This window comes from Stigmatopora nigra, chromosome 11, assembly GCF_051989575.1.
Source record: "Stigmatopora nigra isolate UIUO_SnigA chromosome 11, RoL_Snig_1.1, whole genome shotgun sequence".
NCBI classification, from domain to species: Eukaryota; Metazoa; Chordata; class Actinopteri; order Syngnathiformes; family Syngnathidae; genus Stigmatopora; species Stigmatopora nigra.
In genome coordinates this window covers 9,719,801-9,742,791 of record NC_135518.1, presented here as the reverse complement: position 1 = coordinate 9,742,791, position 22,991 = coordinate 9,719,801, and the positions used below count along the sequence as shown (strand labels likewise).

At 39.3% G+C, this 22,991-nt stretch overlaps 1 protein-coding gene across 3 annotated transcripts in view; it reads right to left on the bottom strand.

Annotated features, from left to right (window-relative positions):
- tanc1b (tetratricopeptide repeat, ankyrin repeat and coiled-coil containing 1b) overlaps positions 1-22,991 on the bottom strand; it is a 61,219-nt gene that overhangs the window by 28,287 nt on the left and 9,941 nt on the right. For 2 of the 3 annotated variants that reach the window (XM_077727957.1, XM_077727958.1), the window contains exons 3-5: positions 14,334-14,537; positions 8,637-8,741; positions 1,792-1,931 (exon numbers count right to left, since the gene is read on the bottom strand). In XM_077727957.1, the coding sequence (XP_077584083.1) occupies positions 1,792-1,931; positions 8,637-8,741; positions 14,334-14,537 (449 nt within the window). Of the gene's footprint in view, positions 1-1,791; positions 1,932-8,636; positions 8,742-14,333; positions 14,538-22,991 lie in introns of those variants that run through there. The other variant, XM_077727959.1, reaches the window with a different exon arrangement.

Below are 22,991 nucleotides of genomic sequence, written 5' to 3'. Positions count from 1 at the left end.
TGTCAAAATAAAGCTGGGAGTGTATGGTTAGAACACATCTTATTCATGTGATTTCAATTCTATCGTGTTTAAAGAGAAAAGGAAGAAAAGTGTATCTGGATTCCAATATTTATGGACCTGACAGTATCTGCTTAAAAACAATACAGACGCGCTTACAGACTATGAATATAAATCTATTACATTAAAAATACATCAGTATTGTTGTAGCTGAGCATGAGTTTATATCATATGTCAGTCTTGTGGTATAATACCCGACTTCTGGGACACCTTTGAGAACGAATCTATGATCTTTATTAAAAGTTAAAAAAAAAAAAAACATCTTGTTCAACATAACAACGACTAAACTTAGCGAAATGAAGCTTTAATTTTAAATTTAAAAAAGCTTCTGCACCTTTCCAAAAGCATCTCTGAGTTCCCTATGTGGGATACAATAATATAAAACTAATCAAAGTTTTGGCGAATCATTCCAAAGCTGCTAAACCTTAACTAATACGCACTGGCAGTCAAAACCCAATTTCCCAGCTAAATTGAGTACATGATGAGTGTCGAATGATAATAACGGTGAATAATAAAGTTCATTTCTGATTGTGATCACGTAAGAAGAAGACAAACACTTGGCAAACGATGTCAATTTTTGTGCCAGAGTGAATCAAAACACAGCAAATTCCACATATGTTTTTAAAAATATCTGCTTTGTGATACAAATGGCACATTGCCCAGTCGACTGAGCATGTGTGACAACCATGCAGCAGCTGTGTGGCAACCATAATAATTTGAATCTATGTGTGTTATTCAATTCAACCAGAGTCTTTGACAAGTATTCTAAATCCACACAAAACATTGTAAGCTCAAACAGAGCGTCGATCCCACACAAAAACTGTACAACACACTACATCCATGCATTCATTTTCTATAGCAGTTGTCCTCATTATAGTTGGGTGAGCTGAGGTCAGCTAACTCTGGGCAAGACTGGTCGCGGACAAGCAGCTTGACTTGTGATAATTTTTAAACTATGAGCGGTCAGTTTTTTTGCTTTGAATTACAAGCGGATATTTTAGATACTGTATATATTAAACGTGAATCTGTACCATTGCCTGTTAAAGTTTTCTGACAATGTATTTTTTAAAACTCAGATTAGAAACCAAGTTCACAGTCAATTCGTTGGTTTTTGCCTAAAAATATATACATAACCTTTAATAACCAATATGCATGAAGTTGATACGCAACTTGTGTCAAACACTTTCCTTCTCCAAACACTGCATGTACCATTGATTAAGACACCAGCTAGGAGTATCATGCTCCTCACACAACTCTTAATTAGCAAAGTCAAACAAACTGAAGCTCATGACCACCGACATTACTCTATTTCTGGACCGGGGGGCTCAGACAGTGTTGTTGCATACTCAAGAGCCCCTGGGACAACACTCAAGTTTCTAACACACTCTCACACACAAGACACAGGAAAGCTACTACTGGGGAGGAAAAAAAAGCTATTTGCTGCAAAATGCTCTCAAATATTTGTTTGTCGGAGCGGATAAAAGTCCTGAAGAGGCACTTACGTTCCCATCCAAAGATAATACGATGAAGAGTTAAAAGGAATCAACCGGCAATAACAACATAAAATACTCTGACAGCATTGCCATAAGACTTCTCCGGTCCTCTGTCATCCTCTCTTGCGTGCTTTCCATCTTTCCTTCCTTATCTCTCTATTTATCTATCCATCCATCCCATTGCTGCAGCAGTAAAGGCAGCTGCAGCTAGATCAAGGAAGAGGCGAGGGGGGTCAAATACCTTCTTTTCATTCTTGTCGTCCATGGGTATGCGAGCCGATCCCGGGATGCTTTCTCCCAGTAAAAAGCCCAGCCTTGTCATCAGTTCCTGGGTGGCAGGGGAGGAGGAGGAGGAGCTTGGCTGTTTCTCCACTTGTCGCTCTAGAGGACAACGGGTGAGAAAGAGAAAGAGAGAGAGAGAGGCTAAACATTTGCGGGACTGTCACCGGGACACTCTGCGTACCACGCTCCACGAGTGCCGCTGCCAAATGCTCTTCTTCGCACCATCCGGCTGCTGATCAGGTGCTGCCCAACCACAGATTGAAGATGAGCAATGGGGTTTGGCTGTGTGTTTGCGTTCTAGGGATTTTTTTTTACCTTGTTTACCACGCTCACATAGTATATAACCTCGGAATATGAATTAGTGGACATAGGTTGTATTCAGCACTGCAAACTTTTTGTCCATAGGTGTATGCGTGTGTTTTTTAAACCCTTATTTAAATCAGAATTTTTCCAAAGTTATAATACTTGATGTTTTAGCCAACAAATTTCTCCAGTGGTGTCTCAAACTTCCATAATATAGTCCAGGGTAGCCTATTTATACTGGCTAATGAACTACATGCCTTTTGGTCTAAATATGCAGTTATGCAATGTGGACCTGAGATGAGGGATATAGAAAAATATCTTTTATTACGATAAATATATAGCATTATTTGGTGTATCTTAAAATATTAATAATAATTAAATGTTTGTCTTTGTTGGTGGCTAATGTGAAAGTACTAATGGCGATCTGTTCACTACTTCAACATTTTTAAATCTTGGGACATCAGTGCCCGTAGTAATTATAGAAGTAATTTATAACAATTCTATACTGTTGCGGTAAAATAGGGCTGACACTTTAATAAAGATCCCTTCCTTTTATTTACTCAACTGCCTCGTCACAGCTTCCTGACAGCAGCAGCTGAGTCGTCCATGTTACACTCAGTGGGTATGGAAGGCTGGTAATAGATTATTGACGTGTAGTCTAGATCATTACTCAGTGATTGTTCTCGTCAAATAATGTAAGCAGAGAAGACTCAAAAGACTGAAATCATCCACATACCCTAACCGAAAAGTCCATTGCAGAACTAAAGTTACCATTAGTCCGAAAAAGCCAGTGGCAACATTGACATAGAAACAACACTGCAACTCTTCCATCTTGCTTTTGTCTGATATTTTTTGCTTCATGACTCACAACATCCCTGTGGTCACTGTTTAAAGTTGAGTGCAAACATGTCCATAAGGTGTCATTAAGCAGATGTCTTTTGTAGATCTTGGAATATTTAGTATATATTCCGTAGTGTTTCCTTAAACAATCAGGCAGAAAGCCAATTTAAATATGCTATTATATCCATCAATGGAATAGTACTCAAATATAGACTGTAAAAGACAGATCGGACAAAAGAACAGATGAGGGGAGACGTCCAAAGTACACAAGCTGATTACACTGCTCCCCATCATCAACTTTCCCCTCCTTTTGCCTTCATTTGCTCGTTCTTCTTTTAACCTCTTTTTCTTCACTGACTTGCCGCTGGCAATGAATTTGATTAAAGGCAAGCCTGTCCAGTGGAGGAGTATTCACAGAAAACCCCATGAATTAAAAAGTAATTTAAGTTTCGATTCGCACATGCAACACTGGCATGCAAATACACTTCAACAAAAAGCTCCTCTAGTTGCCAACATGATTATATTGAATAATTTGTCAGCTTCTCAAAATGAACGGCTCGTGGAATTTCAACTCAACGGAAGGCAATTATTGTGCCTTTTGAAATATTTGTATGGTTTTGGCATTTGCTTTTATCTCCATAGTTGAATATTGAGTAACTATTGAGTGACTTTAGTGTTTTTGCAGGTATTTAGCAAAACACAATTTCTTAAGGAAAACTTTTCCTTGTTCTAAATGCATAACATTGACTACTTTTTCTATGATAGGTTTGACAGTCAACTTCAACCATGAGTGACATTTAAATGGATATTTACTGCTTCTATTTTTTAAGAATTGCTCAATATTAATACTAATACTTACATGTTTATTCATATATTTCAAAATAAGGTTTTTGCATTGCCAGGCTTTTCATCACTAGAGAGATAGACCAAACTCCATTTTCTATAAAAGTATCTCTCCAGAGCATTGCCATTTCCACTATTATTGGTCCGTAAACAAAAATGTAGAGGACCTAAGCCATGTAAATATATCAGATTAATATACGAGTGTAATAAAAGTGACCACCTACGGCAATAATGAAAGCGATATTGCAATGTTGAACTTTCAACAAGGACAGAGTAAGTCTTGAGTCTCATTGTGGATTCTGTTCAGTGCAATGACGACATTAACATTATACAGTACCATAAAGGAACCTGGATTTACAGATAGGTTAGCGGCATTTTCCAGGAAACGGTCCATGCTTAGTCGTCCACCAATTTTAATGAAACATCAGCCCGGCATGATTGCCTCTAAAGGTTCTAATTAACTCATCTCGTCTTAATGAATCCAAGTTATTAACTGACCCGAATGTGAGCATCTCCTAGAGGACACCAGGCGCATTCAGCATCTTTGAAGCCCTCATTTTCTGCTTAGCCAGAATAAAATGCAAATATTTGGTCATAAAAACCGAATCAAAAGTAAATTTAGTGGCTAAGGATGCAATCTATTCTCCTTTATGTTGGCTCGTCAACACGATACAGCCTGAAAGAATACGTAATGCCTAGACTGGTTGCAAAACATATGTATAATTGAAGTGGATTTTTACAGTTTAGAAAACTTAAGCAATAGAAAAACCAATGAATTTGTTTTGTTTTTCCTGGTAATTACAGGGGGGCAAGATTACAATTTCATAGCGTTTACGAGCAGGTGTGAAATAGCAGGCTAGCAGTGAAGTGACTGATGAATGAAGAACGGTGGAGGATGAAGGGTGAGGCAAGCGGGAATACTTTAGCTTCTAAGAGCTGTCTTGGCCCTCTACCTGCTGAGAATACAATCCAGCCGGTTCTCATTAGCAGCTGGAGTTTCACTGGCACAAAAGTGGGGGGCCTCTTTAACGAAACCTTGACGCGACAGAGCATCCTGCCTCTTCGTTTGAGTTTAAAAAGGTACCAGGTGATGAGCGCTCTGAAAGGATAATTGCACTCTCCCATGCTGCAAAAATAATGTCTCTTAAAAATAGGCCTGTGACACGTAACACCATAAGAAGTCAAGTTGGATTTGGATAAAATGAAACTTGATGCTTCAGCCTGTCATGAGCAGCACAGATAATTGAATCTAAAAAAAAGTCACCATGCAGCCAATTAATATCAACAAATAACTCTAAATGACATGACTTGAACAGATTATCTAAATTATCCCCCTATGACAGGCCAAAAGAAATTACATCCCATTCATCTACTCTGTTATAAATGTACAACATCAACTCCAGAATGCTAGATATAGAATTAAGGCTGATTATAACTTGTTCTTAGAATTAACAATGGTTTTTGATTTATAATTGCATTAAGTGCACCAAAATATAATAAAAAAACGTCCTTCAATAGGGAGAATTATGAAATCGGTCAGAAAAATATATGCACAATGCAAAAGCACTGTATCATACAGGTGATCAAATTGGAATTGTTGGCAACACTTTCCATTAATTTCCCTTTTTTTGCGTATAATTGCCACTACCATCTCATGGAAACATAAAAATCTATCTGTCAAAAATATACTGTTCTGTTTCCGTGGAGACTCTCAGAGACACAAAAGGAACGAATGTAATCAATGATAGATCAACTATCTACAGAATGAAATTGATGCATGAAGTGCATACAAAACTGTTACTGAACCACTTGTGTTGAAGGATTCAAAATGATCACTTTTTCAGACCTTTATAATAGACTGTAGACTATGCATAAATAGAAAATACCAAGGTGGTGGGAATAAAAGGGAGTTGCATGAGAATTTCGGATTTGAATATGCACATTGTTTAAAAATAAAGAATTACTTGTACTTTCCCATCCAGAAACAGGTGTTAATCCCCTTGCAAGCTTTCACATAGTGTGCTTTGGGAGAGTGCATTGATTGTAGGGACCTTAGTTGATTGACGGAGACAGCAATGCGAGAGCACAGCTGAGAGTGTACGAAGACAGTTGACCCCCTTCTTACAAATCCACCTATGTGTTCCAAAACCCGCAGACACCGATATAAACGGACATAAACGCATTGAGAGACTCATACCTAAAATTAAAAAGCACATTCACACATACTTGCATGCATTCAAATGAAACTCGATCCCATCTCAAAGACACAGCTATGTGAGACGACAACTTTACTGCAGGTCAGACATGTTCCAACAACAATCGGAAACTTGACCAGAGTGAAACACAGGGAAACGAATGCATTCAAACCCCACGCACAAGCTGTAATCATACATGGTTGTGGCCAGGAATAAAAAGGGAGATACATAATAAGCCCTCCACATGAAAAAGGGGTCAAAAAGACATTGTCTATTCCATCTTTTAATATCTTTTACAAAGCCTGTGTGACAAGCATTGTAAAAGTTGAATAAGACTCCAAAATCAGTTTCACTCTTTTAAGGACTCATCCTGCAAGTGTTTAAAGACTTTACAATGTTTTTGCAATTGGAGAGTCAACAATTCATGGTGGCGACACTAAGCTTGTTTCACAAATTAACAGTTGTGAAAACCTGCCATTGTGTGGAAGTACCAAGCAAAATTGAATTGTTGGAATACTTGAGCATCTTCTCGAAAAGAGTGTTTGTGTGTTTTGTCCTGGCCTGACTTTTCCCTTCTTTTTTTTTAACAAAAATTTAGGAGGAAATTATACACTGGTTCGCCTAAACAAACAGCAGGCCAACGTGGGTGTGCAATCCACCCACAACTGTTTTCTATTACTATGGTGCATTATGTTCCATTGAGCATCATCCTGATCCCTATATTTTTTTGGAAATGCCCAGAAATAGATTTTATGATCTTAAAATGTATCCACAAATTTTAAAAAAACAATTACTTGCTTATAACATGGTAGAAAAAAATCTTTTACAGCTGGGCTGTTAAAATTCAACATCCTTAGCTTTTATATACTACCTCATCGTGCATAAAAATTAGAATTAGTTATCTTCCTGCTGTAATTTCCCAGCGATAAACTAGTTTGGCGAGGGGGGTCCGCTTACTTAACTGCAGGTGGCCGCTTTAATAGAATACACGTAGCTTTCTGACCTTTCCAGTTCTGTAACATTAAAGTAGAACTTTTAAATTGGAATGTCCCAAAGGCTGCACAATTAGACATGTAGTTCCACTGCGACATTTGTAGAATAATCAATCTCTGATGTTGAATAAAAACTCTAAAGTGAGACACCATAGCAAACTGCACTTGCTTAAAGACTATCCTTGAAAATGTTAAAGCTCCATTTTCTCAAAATTCATGTGACCAAAATGAGTGAAGCTAAAAGCACCAAATGAATAATACAAAGGTATTCCATCATAAAATCATTGTGCAGTGACTTACCAAACTCCAATTAAATATTTCCATATTCCCATGAAATGAAAGTCTGGAGCTGACATAAATGAACTCCCTATACACCATGCAGCTGTCGTGTGGTAGCATTTATCCAACCTACACTATCTGCTGATAGCCAACTCTGAGCCTAAACAATGCTCTGAACTCAGCTGAATGTCAAGACACACCCTGCGTGCTTTGGTATGTAATAGTCGCCACTGGTGTGTGCTGGCCATGTGCAACCACTTTCTATGCTGCCTTGTTCTTTGAGATAAGACTATATACCTGCATCGCATATGTGAACCTTCTTTGCGGAAAATCACAACAACTTTAGTGGAGGCTTACTTCAAACACACAGTGGTTGAGAAAGAGTTGATTGGTTGGAAAGCAAGTATCGAGGGATATCCCGATACCGACTATTTTTTTAACATCAGTTACAATCAAGATATGTTTTGCCAATCCATCGCCCATATACAACACCTTTTGGTTACATATCATAAGCATTATTTCATATCATATGATTGTGTCATCATTTAAAGCCATCATTCATTTGACCAACATCTTCCACATTAGCAGACTCACCTGTTTTCTTTGCTATTTCACCACTCCCCTAAACCGGTCAAAAGTAGTTAAAGGAAGACTGACCTGAGCAAATGGAAACTCAAAAAATACAGAAAACACCCCTTTTTACATCACTACATGTCCACCACTCGCAAACAGGTCATTAAACTCCCAGATAATATTGGGAAAAACATGAGTGCACATAAATAGGGCTCCCCAAATGCATACTTTTCAATGATTTGGCTAGAAACGAGAGACTACTGTATGTTTTTCAAATGGTAAGTAGGCAACCGCCATCACCTTCCACGTTGTGTTCAACTTTGGAGCTCAACTAAAACCATAAAGTATTAATTACCTCACAAAAATATGTGGAAACAAAACCACGAGCAACAATTTCTGAGCAATTAGAGGTACTGAAGTCATGACAGTGTGAGTGAGGCAACGCATCCCTGCCGCTCACAGGAAAATGGAATCCAAATCCGCGGTAATACAAACACGTACTTTCAAATAAACACGGCACCCTTGTGTTTGTATAAGGGGTTGCATGACAGGACTGGGCTCAAACGCTGTGGTAGTTCCAAAAGGACCGCTCATGTTGGAACTGATAGTCTTGCTTTTTGGAGACCTATAGCTCTGCAACATGGAGGTTTAAAATCACCCACCCGCTTGAAGTATTGTAATTAAGAGTATGCAACAGTACAATGAACATCCAAGTAATTTCAGTGTCAAGTGTCAAAGTAAAAAATTACAAAAAAAAAGGATAGAAAAGCAAAACTTACCATTTCGGGTTAACTCCTTGTTATCGCCGACCTTCCGTAGCGCTGACACAATTGCATCAGAAGGTACGCGAGGACTCTCCACGTACTTGGGCTTCCTGACTGGACCTGACACCGTGTATCCAAGAGATAGAGAGCGAGTGAGGGAGTGAAAGAGAGGGCAGACGGGAGAGGAAAAGGGGGAGCCAAGACAAGTAGGAGACAGAGCGAGAAAGAGAGAGGGAGAGAGAAAGAGAGAGAGAGGGTTATTGCTGAATTAACATGTTCCAGATGGGATGATAGGTGGTGGTGTCTGAGTAGGACTGGCTTAGTTATACTCCGGTGCTAACAAAAACCATCAAAAACACACTCACTCACACACACACACTCACGCAGACACATGTCAATAGCTTGGTAATGTCTGGCAAACCCAGAAATTGTCTGCGTGGCCAAAGAGTCCCAGTAACAAAGTACCGAGCCAGCTTTGGGAATTTAACCGGCAGCAGGAAACCACAGCAATTAGCCTCTTAGGGAACTTTTTTTCCCTTATAGAAGAGATTGAACACACATGCACTGATGGGGATCGGAGGAACAACAAACAGACTAGCATTTTTCTTTGAGCTACCCCGCAAAAGTATGCCCTCCTATTGCTATGGGGATGCGTTTGAAAAGATTTATGTGCAGGTGTTTCAGAAATCTAGGACAGTCGTGCAGAGCCATTTGCGAGCAGCTAAGGTCAGATGACTGTGCTGTTCCCTCTGCAAGTTGCATGATACAATTAGAAAATGGCACACGGCCACACAAAAAAAATGCAAGCTCCACTTTAACACCATTAAGGACGAGTAAATCTGCTTAATTCAGGGTTTAAGACTGCCCCAAAAATTTGAGACAGAATAATACATTGTCATGTTTGAGCAATTGGTAAAATGGGCCACATGTTTATTACCATGGTGCGTTAAATACCTGTTGAATTTGTCACTCATTTGGGCGTTAATGTGAGTGTGTATGGCTTACTTGTTGGCAACTGCTTTGGGGTTGGTGAGCAGAAGACTCAAAAGCAGAGCATCTGCTAGTTAGGCGTACAGTGCCATCTATGGATATTCAACATGAAACGCACAAGGGGAAGAAGCGTTTTCATTGCCCGAGGGAGATTTGAAGGGAGGAGAGCTGCTCTTGTCTTTCTTGTTATGAAAACACAAAGCCACTTAGAACACTGAAACAAATGCAGCTGGTGAGAGCTAAATGCAGTGTTGGTAATAAAAATAGAGCTGAACAAAAAATGTAAGCTTTACGATCGATTGATGGCTCAAATTTAAATGAGATGCTACCTTAAAAAAATTCTTAACCTCAACCAACGTTCACCCACGGATGGTCAGGCACATCCTATTACCCAAGAGTCACATAGCTCCAATTATAGCAAGACAAGATTGGTAGGGGAAAAAAATACCACACACATTCTGAGTGCATTTCATCGAGGAACAGCGGGGTGTACTGTTGGAATAATCCAAACCATATGTTTTAAGTTCAGATTTAGTTTACACTATGAAGAAGCACAGGATGCATGTATAAGAAAACAAACATGATAATCCATCCATTAGAGTAGCCAGGGAAAGAAGTAACGTTGGTGAAATCCAATAGGCATGCATCTTAAAATGTCACTAACATCTCAATAAAAGAAATGTTTCTGAATTGAATGTTTGATTTAACATTAGCATAAACACAAGCTGGTAAAATATGATGTCACCGTTTGAGTAACAGAAACAGCATCACACCTAAATACCCTGTGGTGAAAATGCAATTCTGACCACGGTTTATGTGACAGAAATAAAATTGAATCTCAGCATTCTATCTCAAACTGAGATGTGACAAAGTTGGAACTTGCCTCCTGCAGAGAGAACAAATTACAAAAATGTCTTTGGGTATTTTATTTTATTTTTTACCCAAAATTACCACCTACTAAGCAGGGAAGGCTTATTAAGGAAACAAAAGAAGACAGAAATTAAGTATTTCATTGCAACATCTCAGAGAAAAACAAGTTACATGGACCTATTTTAGAGTGGTTTCAAATAAACAGAGTTTTAGATCAAGCAAGAGAACATCTTGTTCTAGCATCGTGTGTTTTTTCCTATCATTCTTAACTTGGACTGTTGACCCCACTACATTTGATGTGACAATGCGATAACCTATCATATTTACACAGCATTGAATGACAACACTTGTTACGATAGCCATCTTTATGTCCTTAGCTCCTTGATTCAAAAAAAGATTAATTGCCATTTAAATGTAGTATTGTATTTTTGAATCCTGGCTAATTAATCTACTAAGAGATAATCCATTACTCACAATAATTGCTGAACCCACTGCATTAAAGACGCGGTGCTTCGTGTTTTTAACATTATGTGACAGATGATTCATTTGCTTCTTCAAAAGGACGGACATATTGCCATTATATCCACAGGCTGCAGCAATTTCAACACTTGGCAGCTGTAAGATTATGACTAAACTAAACTATGTTTAGCAGTCACAACTCGCCTAAAAACTCAATGAATTCTGTACTTGCTTCACACTATATTAACCACTGGGTTACGTTGGAATATATTTATCGCATTCCAAAAAAAGTAATCAATTCTATCTATTTTACCCATTAGGTCAGCTACTGCATGTCTCCAATACAGAATGTACAGATTGGCCTTTACTGTCAATATGTCTGTTTACCCCCAGTCAACTTGATGATCTCATCACCGTCTATCGAATACATCTTCCGAGACTGCCACTCAGACAGAAGGTGAATTTGGATCGATCAAAAAGTTGGCTTACTCATAAAAAGAAAGCAAAGATAGATTGAAGGGAAGTGCAGTCAAGTGTAGTAGAGCAACGTGTTCAGGTTTTCGCTCGGTGCCCATCGAAGCAACTGTCAAAAAAAAAATAGGGTTCCACGGCATCACAAGATCTTTCATAGTTCAGCACACTGAAAGACATCCATTATCCCCCAAAGGGACGTCTGGTTAGTGTGACTGGCCCAGGGGTGATTTCGGAATAGCTCACCTCAGTAGCCTTGAAGTGGCTTCTTTTTCTTGATAAAATAAAGTTAAAGCGAACTGGACTTATTATAGAGTTCAGAAAGAAATGTGCTAGAAGGCATGTCTTTTAGCTCAAATCGAAAAAACCTTAAGGAAACCATATGGCCATTTGAAAGGTGTTGTTGAGTATATCAATGATGAGGATTTTTTAAGATTTTTTAAATCTGATAGATGGAATTAGTAGTGTAATCAGTTCTTGTACTAAATTTAACTAAAATAAAACAGGCATACTGAAAAACTGTATTTTTTTAAATCTACAAAGCGTTTATATAAAAATAAGTCCAAAACATTATACTTGGTCTGATCCATCAGGAAGGAAACCAAGAACAGCATTGAAATTCTGGAATTTGAGCAAGTACAAGGCATGAGAACAAAGATGATAAACAAATGAGCCTACAAACTGGAAAAACCCAAGAAACAGAAAATTCTCTCATCTGAGACAATAAGACTTTGATGGGAAGGATATGACGGCTGGCAGGAAACTGATTGGACAGCCAGAGTAGTAAGACGATGGTAGAAAATGTTGGACATTCCCACAGAAAAAAAATGAACCTAGAGAAAATACAGCTCACTACGTAGCACAAAAACCAAACCAAATATTTTTTTTTAAAAAAGGAGTAGTTCAACCAACAATGTAAACTGTAAAGCAACCAATAACACAGATGTCTTGAAATGGATGCACAGTGACTTATTTCAGCCATTGGAGGTCACTGTTGGGATATGAATATCATTGGGAACTTAACTCTGACAAGTCTAAAAAATTAACTCTCTAACTCATTTATGAAATCTTTAGCTAAATTCACACTCACAACATATGTTGCACGTTTTCCACACTTGATCTTTAAGTCTCTAAGTAGGTCATTGATTTATTTGAGAAAAATGTCCTCACTAACATCGCTGAGAGGCTTATTAACTATTAACCCCAAAGAGGCAAGGTGCTGGTCAACACATGGCAGGCTTTTCTGTTTCATGACTGCTGATCAAAGCGGTGGCAACAAGCGCCACCGTGACTTTTCAGCTCAGGCATCCATCAAACTCCCACTTAAACTCACTCAAACTCTCTGTTGCACTCGCTGAGGTTCTCATTAAAAGAACTTTCCGAACTGCAATCGATTATCCGATGTCGTGTCCGTGGTGAAATAAAGCTAAACCGCAAAAGTGCTTTCTGATTTAGTAGGCTTAACACTTCCTTGTAAAAGATCACAAGTTGAGCAGTAGCAAATACAGTATTGATACAATGTCGGATTACACGACTAAACTAATGTGATTTTTGCTTGTTTAAATTGATGAAATAACTCGTTTTGCATTGACTATTAAATTCAAATTTACACACTTAACGAGCACAGTGATTTTATTTGTTTTTGGGCAAAGCCCTCTGCATGCAAATATCTCTCATGTCATCACACTTCTAAGACATTGTCCCTTGGAATGTGCTGGGAATTCACATCTGTGACCAACATGTAGACGCTCCTTGGAGGAAGTTAGACTTCAGGATGTCGTTAACACACGCTTGTGAATTACACAAATCCAAGAAAATTAATTGCTGGAATATTCCAAATGGAGCACATGGAGCGAGTCATCTAAACTGTAGCTTACTGACTATGCTATAATAATTGCTAGTAATAACTGATGTTTCATGGAGATGGATATATGATTTGTCCTTCAGATTATTTTTTTCCTTTGACATGGAACCATAAATCTCAGACATGAGCATTTATAGCAGCAAATATACTTAATTGGGTTTGAATGGTGGAAAACATTGTCTTGTGTGATCAACCCCTAAGGAATACAATCACAGCATGCCGACAGAATGTTTTTGTCGCACAGTTGCAACATTTCCTGCAAGATGTGTTTATTAACTGGAGGTTGGAACTCTCTCGTGTAGGTTTTCACAGGTACATGCAAGTAGAGATGTGTCAGAAGACCATCCCCCATTTCCTTGCCTCTTTTGCATAACATCAATGATCGATGATCGGTTTGTCCTTTTTTTTGTTTGTTTGTTTAACATTCCTCTGACCCTTACATGATAGCAGTTGCTTTTAATAAGTGATTAACAAGCCCAGCCTCTTCCGCAGTTCTGGCTGAGAATTAACTTGTCCGGTGCACAATACTAAATGTTTAATCTTCATCATAAATCCATGATCTCATCAACTTCTTTTTAAGTTAAGCTGTTGAATAAACTCCTACAAGAAGGTACTTTGATAAGATAAAGTCTTGCACACATTAAGTGCCGGTTAACTCGACACGTTTGAGTGCAGATCAAAGCTGAAACCGGAATAAACAAAGGCCAGAAAGCCCCACAGATGAGTGCCACATGCGAGAGAGACCATGTTGACCACTTAAAGGATTTCTATCCTCTCTGTCAAGATTTCCTAGACAGAATGCCTCAGGTTAGAACAAGTTCAGATTCCACCAGCTTTGAATGCCCGCACAGCTGCTTACAAGAGGATTCTTTGGCATAGCGGATGAAAAAGGGTCAAAACAGGAGAGACAATTAGTTCCACCATACACACATACACACACACTTTAAGACAACTAACTATAAACAAATGGTGTAGCAAGCATAGACTTAAAGATACATTGACAAAGCTAAGATTACCATGCCCCCAATTTAGTTAGTGAATTGTGAACAAAAACTTACCTGGAGATCGTTTACTTGGTCGTAAAGGCAGCATGTAGGATTGTCGTGGTAGAAGAGGTGAAGAGGGTAGAGACATAGACGCTCCTTTGGCGAGGCTTAGTCTGAAAACATCATCTGGAACGTTGGAGTGGATGCTGCCAAGGGTTGGGGGCAGAGGGTTTCCTTCAGGTAGGAATCTTCTTTGGACATTGTGGCTATGAACATCTGTTAGGGAAAACCAAAGTCTTATGAAAGATTTTACAATAGCTTAAAAGTCCAACCAAGTTGAACCAAGGAATTGATGTAAAAATGGCATCTACAAAATTACAAAGTCAGAACACAGTGGTTGATAAATCAGTAGTAAATCAAGAAATGAGCTACCGTAATACCTCAAATAATGCGGTTAATGTACACCAGGCATGGGTAGATAAAAGTTTGTATCATTCATGATGAATATTACACTTTAGTCTTCTAAATTACTTTAAAGAATGGGAACAGAGAACTCAACAGGAATCCTCTTACACAGCTTGGACAGATGATTTACAGTCACTTGAAATGTGCTAATGATTTTACCCGACTACTAGTCCGCTGAGTCGAATCCAAACCCAGGAATTTAAAAACAGGTTTTCGATGCTGAGAAAATATAGTTCTGCACGGAAAGACCGTTTAAATTATGGAGCCAGTCAGGGAGCACAGTAATCTACTGTCGGGTGCCTAAGTTGCAAATTCATCATTTCTACAATTAATATGGAGAATGGCCCACCTCAAGATAGCATGTAAACCCTGACTAATAATATGTCAGCATACCCAGTGTGATTATAAGAGCAGATGTGGTAAACCAGAGTGATGACAACAACTTTAGTAGGTCTGAGTTGTTCTGTAGACATTAGAAGACATGCAATGATGCCTCTGTCTCCAATCTTGTAAAGATCACTGCAACCTCAACGACAAGTCGCAAACATCTTTTAGCATCCTGTTTCACCCCTCGGGGGACAAGGAGTGGTACTGGCTTGCCAGGCTAATCAGAAACAGAGAGAGCCATTTTCTGCAGGCCCCTGCCACAACACAGGAGACACAAAGCTGTCCAGTGTTTTCTTTTTTTTAAGGGCTACTAAACAAAGATGAATGCCAGACACAGGAAGCGGAAGGGTTGCAGTGACACCTTTGCATGGCCTCTGACATTGCGAAAGCTGTGAATGTCCCAAAGGTGTTTTGGCCATGGCTTGGACCTGCCGTCACCCTGACCTATGAAACCCCATTAGGTCCATAATATCGTACTGACTGCACTACTGACAAATGAACAGTGACATGTCAGGAGTTAAAACAAACATCTCAAATCCCATTGAAAATTAATCATCTGCCTGTGGATTTGACGTTCTTGTATTTCGTCACTCATGAAAAAGACTGCCAGGATGCTTAAACTCCTCTACTTGGGAATGCAACTAGGAATTAAGATTTATCCAATAAAAGTACCTTTCATAAAATGATCAAATAAGGAATATAACACAGTACACAAAAAGGTTTGGTGGACCACAAGTGCTACCTAAAGAACTACTTTTACGGCAACATTTGTTAAAATCTCATAGTGGTGAGTTCACTTAAGTTGAAACACGTTCTTACTCATGTCGCATGCAAAAAAAGATTAACACAGAGTTGTAATTTGGGTGGATGGCTCTGAAAACAAGGGGTGCCACATAAAAGCTTTTCGTCCAAGTGCTGTGGAACAGGCTGCAGTATGTCATGGTGACAGCACTGCCATCTGACCGATACTATACGCAGAAAGACACAAGGACGGAAACTCACCAGAGCTATTTCAGTGACTTTCCTAAACCCTGGTCGGGGCAAGGCCTTCAATTTTAGTCCCTTCTGTGGTGCAGGAAATCAACCCTTTCTAATTACACGCTGCTGCCCCAAGACCAAAAATGATTATAGTGCCATGAATGCTCATTACTTCTCATCAAAGTACTAGATGGCCATAGCCCACTAGGACCTGAACAAGCAATATTCCAACTGTTTTCCCTCCTAATTTGGAAAGTATAATGTTAAGTTTGCACAACAGATATTACAAAGAGTAAATGATGACAATCTTTGACGGTTAGCCCTAATGCAGCGGATGACAAGCTCCAGCGACAAAAGGACTTGCGCTCTGATAATCATCAAATCTAGGTCATTGGGTAATGATGTTAGATGGCTGCTCATGAAGAACTCACAAGGTCTGCAAAATATTGTCATTGACAGATACACGATTAGAGCAACCGAAAACAAGGTGACCGAGACAATTATTTAAATATGATGGCAGTCTTTTACTTTAAAAATCTGTATAACATGAAAACTAATGTGCTATAGTTATGTACTGATGTATTCATTCACAGGAGACAAGGAGATGGACCATTCACCTTAACACTGAAACCAAGGAGCAATCAGGAAAGATCTTGCCATTTTTAAGTCACAAAATACCAGGGTTTTTATGGTTGGCACTAAATATAATATAAAGTTGGCAATTCTGTTCCTCTAATAAATGTATGACAGCCACAAGAGTGAGTTAAACAACTGCAACCTCTGATCCCTAACACAACGCTGCATTAAGAACTAGCATTCATCTTAAGCTGATAGAACCACAAGGGTTTAGAGTTACTTTGAAAAATGCTCTCAAGGATCATAGTATCTAGCTACATTAACATATGCCAGCAAAAACTTTGCTTAAGGCCTTAAGTAAACTGTGTCCGGAGGCTACGATGGACCAAAGCACAGTGGAAACATTTAGTGCGGTCAACGTGTCTTTTTTTAAGATGGCAAAATGGACACTGACCAAAGACAAAAAAGGACCAACTGGACTGTTAGCAGCAAGTCCAGAAGCTGTGTTTTCTATTGGTTTGATATAATGTATGCCAAAAAGTACACCATTTTTGGAGGAACACATGCTAGTTGTAAAACTGCCTTTGGTACACAGAATAGGAACAGGCACTGGCTGTTCTTATTCTAATGGTCTGCCTGCAGTCCCGACCTTGCTTATTAGTGCAGTGACTTTCAAAATGTGTATCAACAGCATTTTTTTAGTCTAATATTTTGGTCTTCTGTTGCCATTTTGCTGTAGGGTTTTGCTTATGTTTGCTATTACATGGGTGCAGGTAAGATTTTGGATTGCAGTACAAGTTAATTATAATGTAAAGGCTATGAAGAAAATGAATACAGGCTATAATTAATGCAAATTCTTTCAGGGTACAAACAAAGCACAATGTCTATAGGACAATCCAGCAAAGGGGAAATTCTCCCGCTAGACTGAGTGCCAATGTGGATTCCCAGTGTACTTCCGAGACTTGGGTGACACTCTGACAAAAGCTGTCACGGTTAACACACTACCAACTCACAGTGGGGAGAGAGAGCCGGTCAACAAGGACAACAGAATGGGGGAGGGTCTCGAGTGCAAGTCTCGAATGATGATGAAGGGCGGGTTAATGAGATGTAAATCTGTCTAATTATATTTTTCTTTAATATGTACTTTAAGGAAATTTGAAATGACAACATCTGTGTTTAAAAGACAGCTTTTCACGTGTGGAGTCCATTTATTTGGGTTGGTTCTTATACATTCATTCTACCTTTCGTGTGTTTGTATAATCAGCCCCTTTCAAATATTTACACCATGGTATGGCACTTTGATCGCAAACTATAAAATTCTCTTCAACTGTTCCTAAACTTTGGAAGGACAACTGATCTAGGCTGGTGGTCTGCAAAGAAGTACACAAAAAGTGTTCAGCATTAGCTTGGAAGAAATGTGGGCTGTTCCTGAAGCTCAAAAATGCTCAGTTTGAATCTATGCGTTCGTATGAAGGGGGGAAAAAGCAATATTGCTTCTTTATGGGTCGCTAATGCCACCTAAGAATGACACGCATGATAGCAGACTGCTTCAGATCAAAACAATAAGAATGAGTGGCTCTGTTCCACAGCTCTGAAGTGGCCTGCGCTCAGGAATGCCTCCCTCCTGGCCCCAGGGGAGGACAAGGAGGAGGTGTGTTGGGGGATCTAGGGGAGAAAACGTGGATGAAAAGGGGGAGGGTGTTCCTCCGTGACATTTCCCATATCTTTCTCATAAAACACCAGTTTAAATGACCAAGGGAATAAACTGACTGGTACTTGAAAAGGACAGAAGATGTATGGTGGCATAGCACTTTAGTTGAATGAGTTGTACATGAAATTGGATCCAAAGCTTTTCATTTTCAATCATGCAAGTCTGAGGAGCAGATTAAAATGTAAAAATACATCCTAGACTTGCTACTAAAACAAACATGAGACTAGGTTTTTTTTTAACATAATCATTTTTTTGTATCCATTCATTCTTACAAAAACCTTCATGACTAATGGGGATGGTTGGAAGGGAAATGGCCACTAAAAAGGATGTAATTCACACTATTACAAAGATGATGCTGATGTAATAAAATCTGCACATCCAAGTTATGTTCACATCATTCTGTGTGAGGTCCAATCTATCTGTGGACGAATGCTTAGTCTGGCATGTGGTTTACTCCAGGAGCAAGACAAATGACACATCCACTTCCACAACAGATGTACAAAAAACCCACACAGGAGGTACAGAAGAGAACTTACATCCAAACAGATCATGACAGTGACACACACCAAGAAATCAACATGATGATGATCTGTCAATGAGGCTTTCCAAGCATGTTAGCCGGCATTCAAACCTGGGTCGTCAACAACCTGGTCAAAATGGTAAAAAAAAAAAAAACTTTTGGATTACTTCTTCATCAACCTCAAGGTGAATGATGGTTCTGATGGTGGTTATTTTTAATGCTGACACTGTTTTTGTTGTTGTAATGTCTAGATGTCCAACTAATTAACTCACCATTTAGAACCCATCGATGGTGGCACAAAAATACTACAATGCATTTCTTTGCATAATTGTAAAACATAACTGGGGTTCATGTTGCTCTCATGATATGGTGCAATACCAATAATCTGTCATTAGGCAGAGCTCCTTCTTGGGGCCAGGTGAGGTCATGAGAACGCCTTTAACTGCAGGGGCAACTGCCGCTTCAGCAACATTGAATGGACATGTCTGCAAAGCTGTCCTCCCAAAGCGCCAAATCCCATACACAAACATGGATCAGGGCTGTATAGCCGCCCACCATTCAGAAACAAATTACGGGGACGTTTTGCCCATTTTCGTCACCAAAAAGGGTCATTTAAATTTAATCAAACTGTCATGGACTCATTGACATATCGAAACAAAATTAGCCTCAAGGCAGGAATACACAAATCTATTCAGATACTCACTCAAATCAAAAAGTTGTGTACTTTAGGCAGGCCTTTCATTTTGGATGGATAATTATATTGGGCAAAACTGACAGTTATAATACAAGTGAACATTTAGAGATATTTCAAACTGTTCTTTGGAATTGACACTAACCCGTCTCCCTTTGAGGCAGGGCACAAAAGCAACAGGGGTCATTAGTTCAACCTGTCTCAAATCCTCCAGAAACCATGCATAGCAAGACATTCATCTGCAGACACACTTACAAAAAAGGGTCTATGCTCAGATATGTAGAAGGTAGGATAGAAACAGAGGGGATACCCCCCCCCCCCCCCCCCACCCCCACAAACTAACCTGAACAGAGGTCTCCACAGACACTCTCAAAGCACTAGTGTATGTCTTTAAAACTAACTGCAAAACAGTCTGTAAAGTTATTTAACAAATGGTGAGACTATTGTCAATGGACAGCTCTGGAAACCAAGTATCTTAACATTGAAGTATTTTGTAACAGTCAGAAAATCCTGATGTTATAAAAGTAATAACTGAAAGATCAGACCTAAGGAATGTGTCTTCCAAAGCAGATCACGGTGTAATTATAAAAGCTTGTGGCCTGCAGACCCCTCATGCCAATGAACCTGTATGACAGTCACTATCACCTTTTTCAAAGTACACTTCAAAACACCATGGGAAACAAACTGATAAAAGTTGTTGTGCCTTTGCTATGATGTATGAAAACACTTGTCGGGATCGCAAATGCATAAGTGTCAAGAATGCATGCAGTATGAGTTCAGACTATGTCGAGATGCTTCATGTGGTACAAATCAGATCAAGGTCTTTTGATTTTTTTATTTATTGTTGTTTTTGCAAGTGCAAATATGTGTTGAAAGAGAGTTAAAGCAAACGGAAAAGAGTTAGACTGGTTGGCCAGGATCACAGCCTTCCCAAGAGCCCTTATTATGCTTTGCAAAAGCAGAGAGCGGGTGTATCTAATGTGGATACACCTGAGGTTTGTGGGCGTGTTCATGTATGTGTGCTTATGCATGAATTTGTGTGTAACCAAAAGATGTGGTTTGAGCTACGCCCTGCTAAATCGTTGCCTGCTGGGCGCACAGTGCATTGCTAGCCGTGTAGGCTGCAGTGTACTCAATGGTTCCCTTTGTAAAAACCCTCACATTCTTTTCTCCACCTTATTAAATCCTACCTTAACAGTCTGGAGATGAAAATTTAGACAAACATGACTGGGAACAAAAAAAAACAAACACGAGTCCAAGAGCTATAAAACGTGTTTGAGAAATAAATATGGAAGGAGGGAAGGAAATTGACCCTGAAATCAATAAAACTCCATGTTTGGATTTGCAGAATGGACGTTTGCCGAAAAGTTATTAGTTTGAAATTTCATTAGTTCTTATCTGAGTTTGTGTGGTACTACTATGATGTTTTGCCCGAGTATAACAAACTATGCGTTTGGTTGAAAGCCATGCACTTGTTTATATGCCTTGGCGCATAAATTAGAGGCTTCACTATGAAGCACATGAACCAGAACATGGACATTTAAAATTTTCTTAACTGATGGTAAAATACAAAGCTTATTCCAGCAACTACATCAAAAAACACCAAACCTTCCAGCACCTTGATCGCAATACTGCTTTCAAAATAATAGAAACTTTCAGCAGGCAGTAAGACGCCCTCGAAGAAAGTTTTTAGAAATTCTGAACCACAGGACAAAAAAAGGAGTGTGCCTTAAAAATGGCTGTGGTAGATACAGTATGGCTTGAGGAGAGGCAGCTACCACCCAGCTGTTCGTGGAGAAAGACCAAGGCTATGAAGGCAGTCTGACACAGGAACCAGTGGCCAGACTTTTTTTGGATCGGTGTTTCTTTTTATAAGTCACACAATGTCTATACAGATGTGACATGAGTAAAACCCACGCAGTTTAGACTATGTTTGGAAGCAAGCATTAAAAGCAGAGGCCTGAAAACGCACTGTAACTTATTTTAATTCTCATAGAAACCTATTAGTACATGACCGTTAACGTTACTTCTTAGAGGAGTATTTGACTAAGATTATTTGATTCCATACATGCTTGAAAAAAGTGGAAAACTTGTTTTCTTACAACACAGGTGCGGTTACTTCGGGAACACGTCATTACCCCATTATGGGAAATGTGTATGTACATGTTACTCATAGGTCTGTATATGCCTTAGAAACTTAACTTTCTTTAGATGAAAGCCGTGCTTAGTGACAAAAATAGTGGAGTGTGAACCTTTGCAACAAATCATTGTTTTGTGTCAAAACACCAAGAAACTCACAAAACTGTTGAGACAGCACAAGTACCAGTCCCAGCTGAGGCAACACATTTCCGTTTTAATGGGCCCCCACACTTGCTCTCACGCACATACATATACATTGAAGTTTCTTGTGCTTGAAAGGTCTTATCTACAGTATAATCTAATTGTTCCCTTCATCTTTCACCTTCTTGCGGAAATCCAAGTGTGGCTGTTCCAAATCAGCCACTTGCCCATTAAAAATGACATTACAAGACAAAATAAGTGAGTAAAGCACTGAGCTAATTTCACATTCTTGTCTCGCTCTGCTTATCCTCACTTGGCCCTCATTAAATTTTGTGCTTAAGCAGAGAAGTCACCCCCTGCCATCCAAGACCATGTGGATGATGAAAGCAAGGCAACCCTGGCTGCAATTTGCGCTGCGTTTGAAAGCAGAAAAGCCACCCGAGAATGAGAAAGATTTCTGGTTCCAAGTGAGCTGTCAATAAAAAGGATGGTTAACTGTTTAACATACCTGTTGACTAATCTGAAAACTGCTGATAGTATACAAGTGGTAATCTGAACCAAAGGCGGGGAGAATGGCTAAAACTTTTCTTTCCCTATTAGACCAACAACAATGTCTCAGAGTGAGGTGCATTAATACCCTCCGTCCCAAACCCGCCCAATGAACAAAGGAACCACAACATCTGCTGTATCTATGCATGTGTGACCGGGTGAGAAACAGGTGAAACCAAAGCGCCTCTTAGGATGACTAGGAATGTGGGAGAAAAACTGCCGGACAACTGTTTGGCAGCTGGCTGAAGCAATTAAATCACTGGATGCGTAGCTCAAGGTGGAAACCGCTTTCATGCATTACCACACTGTCAGTGAACCAAAAACTGTGTGTCGGAATTTGACATGGAACCCCCCCTCCACGTTTAATGATTTGGACAAGTATTTCAGGATCACCAGGTACTGGGTATTAAGGAGAAGGTAAAACTGTCTTGAAACTATTAGATTAAGTCGGAGTGTGAAAACATGGATGCCAGACCTTTAGTTTGTGCCATTTGGGGTTTCATTTCAATCTGAAAAAAAAGCAATGCATCAATTGAAATGAGGCCCGCTGACAAACAACCCCTTCCATTTTCT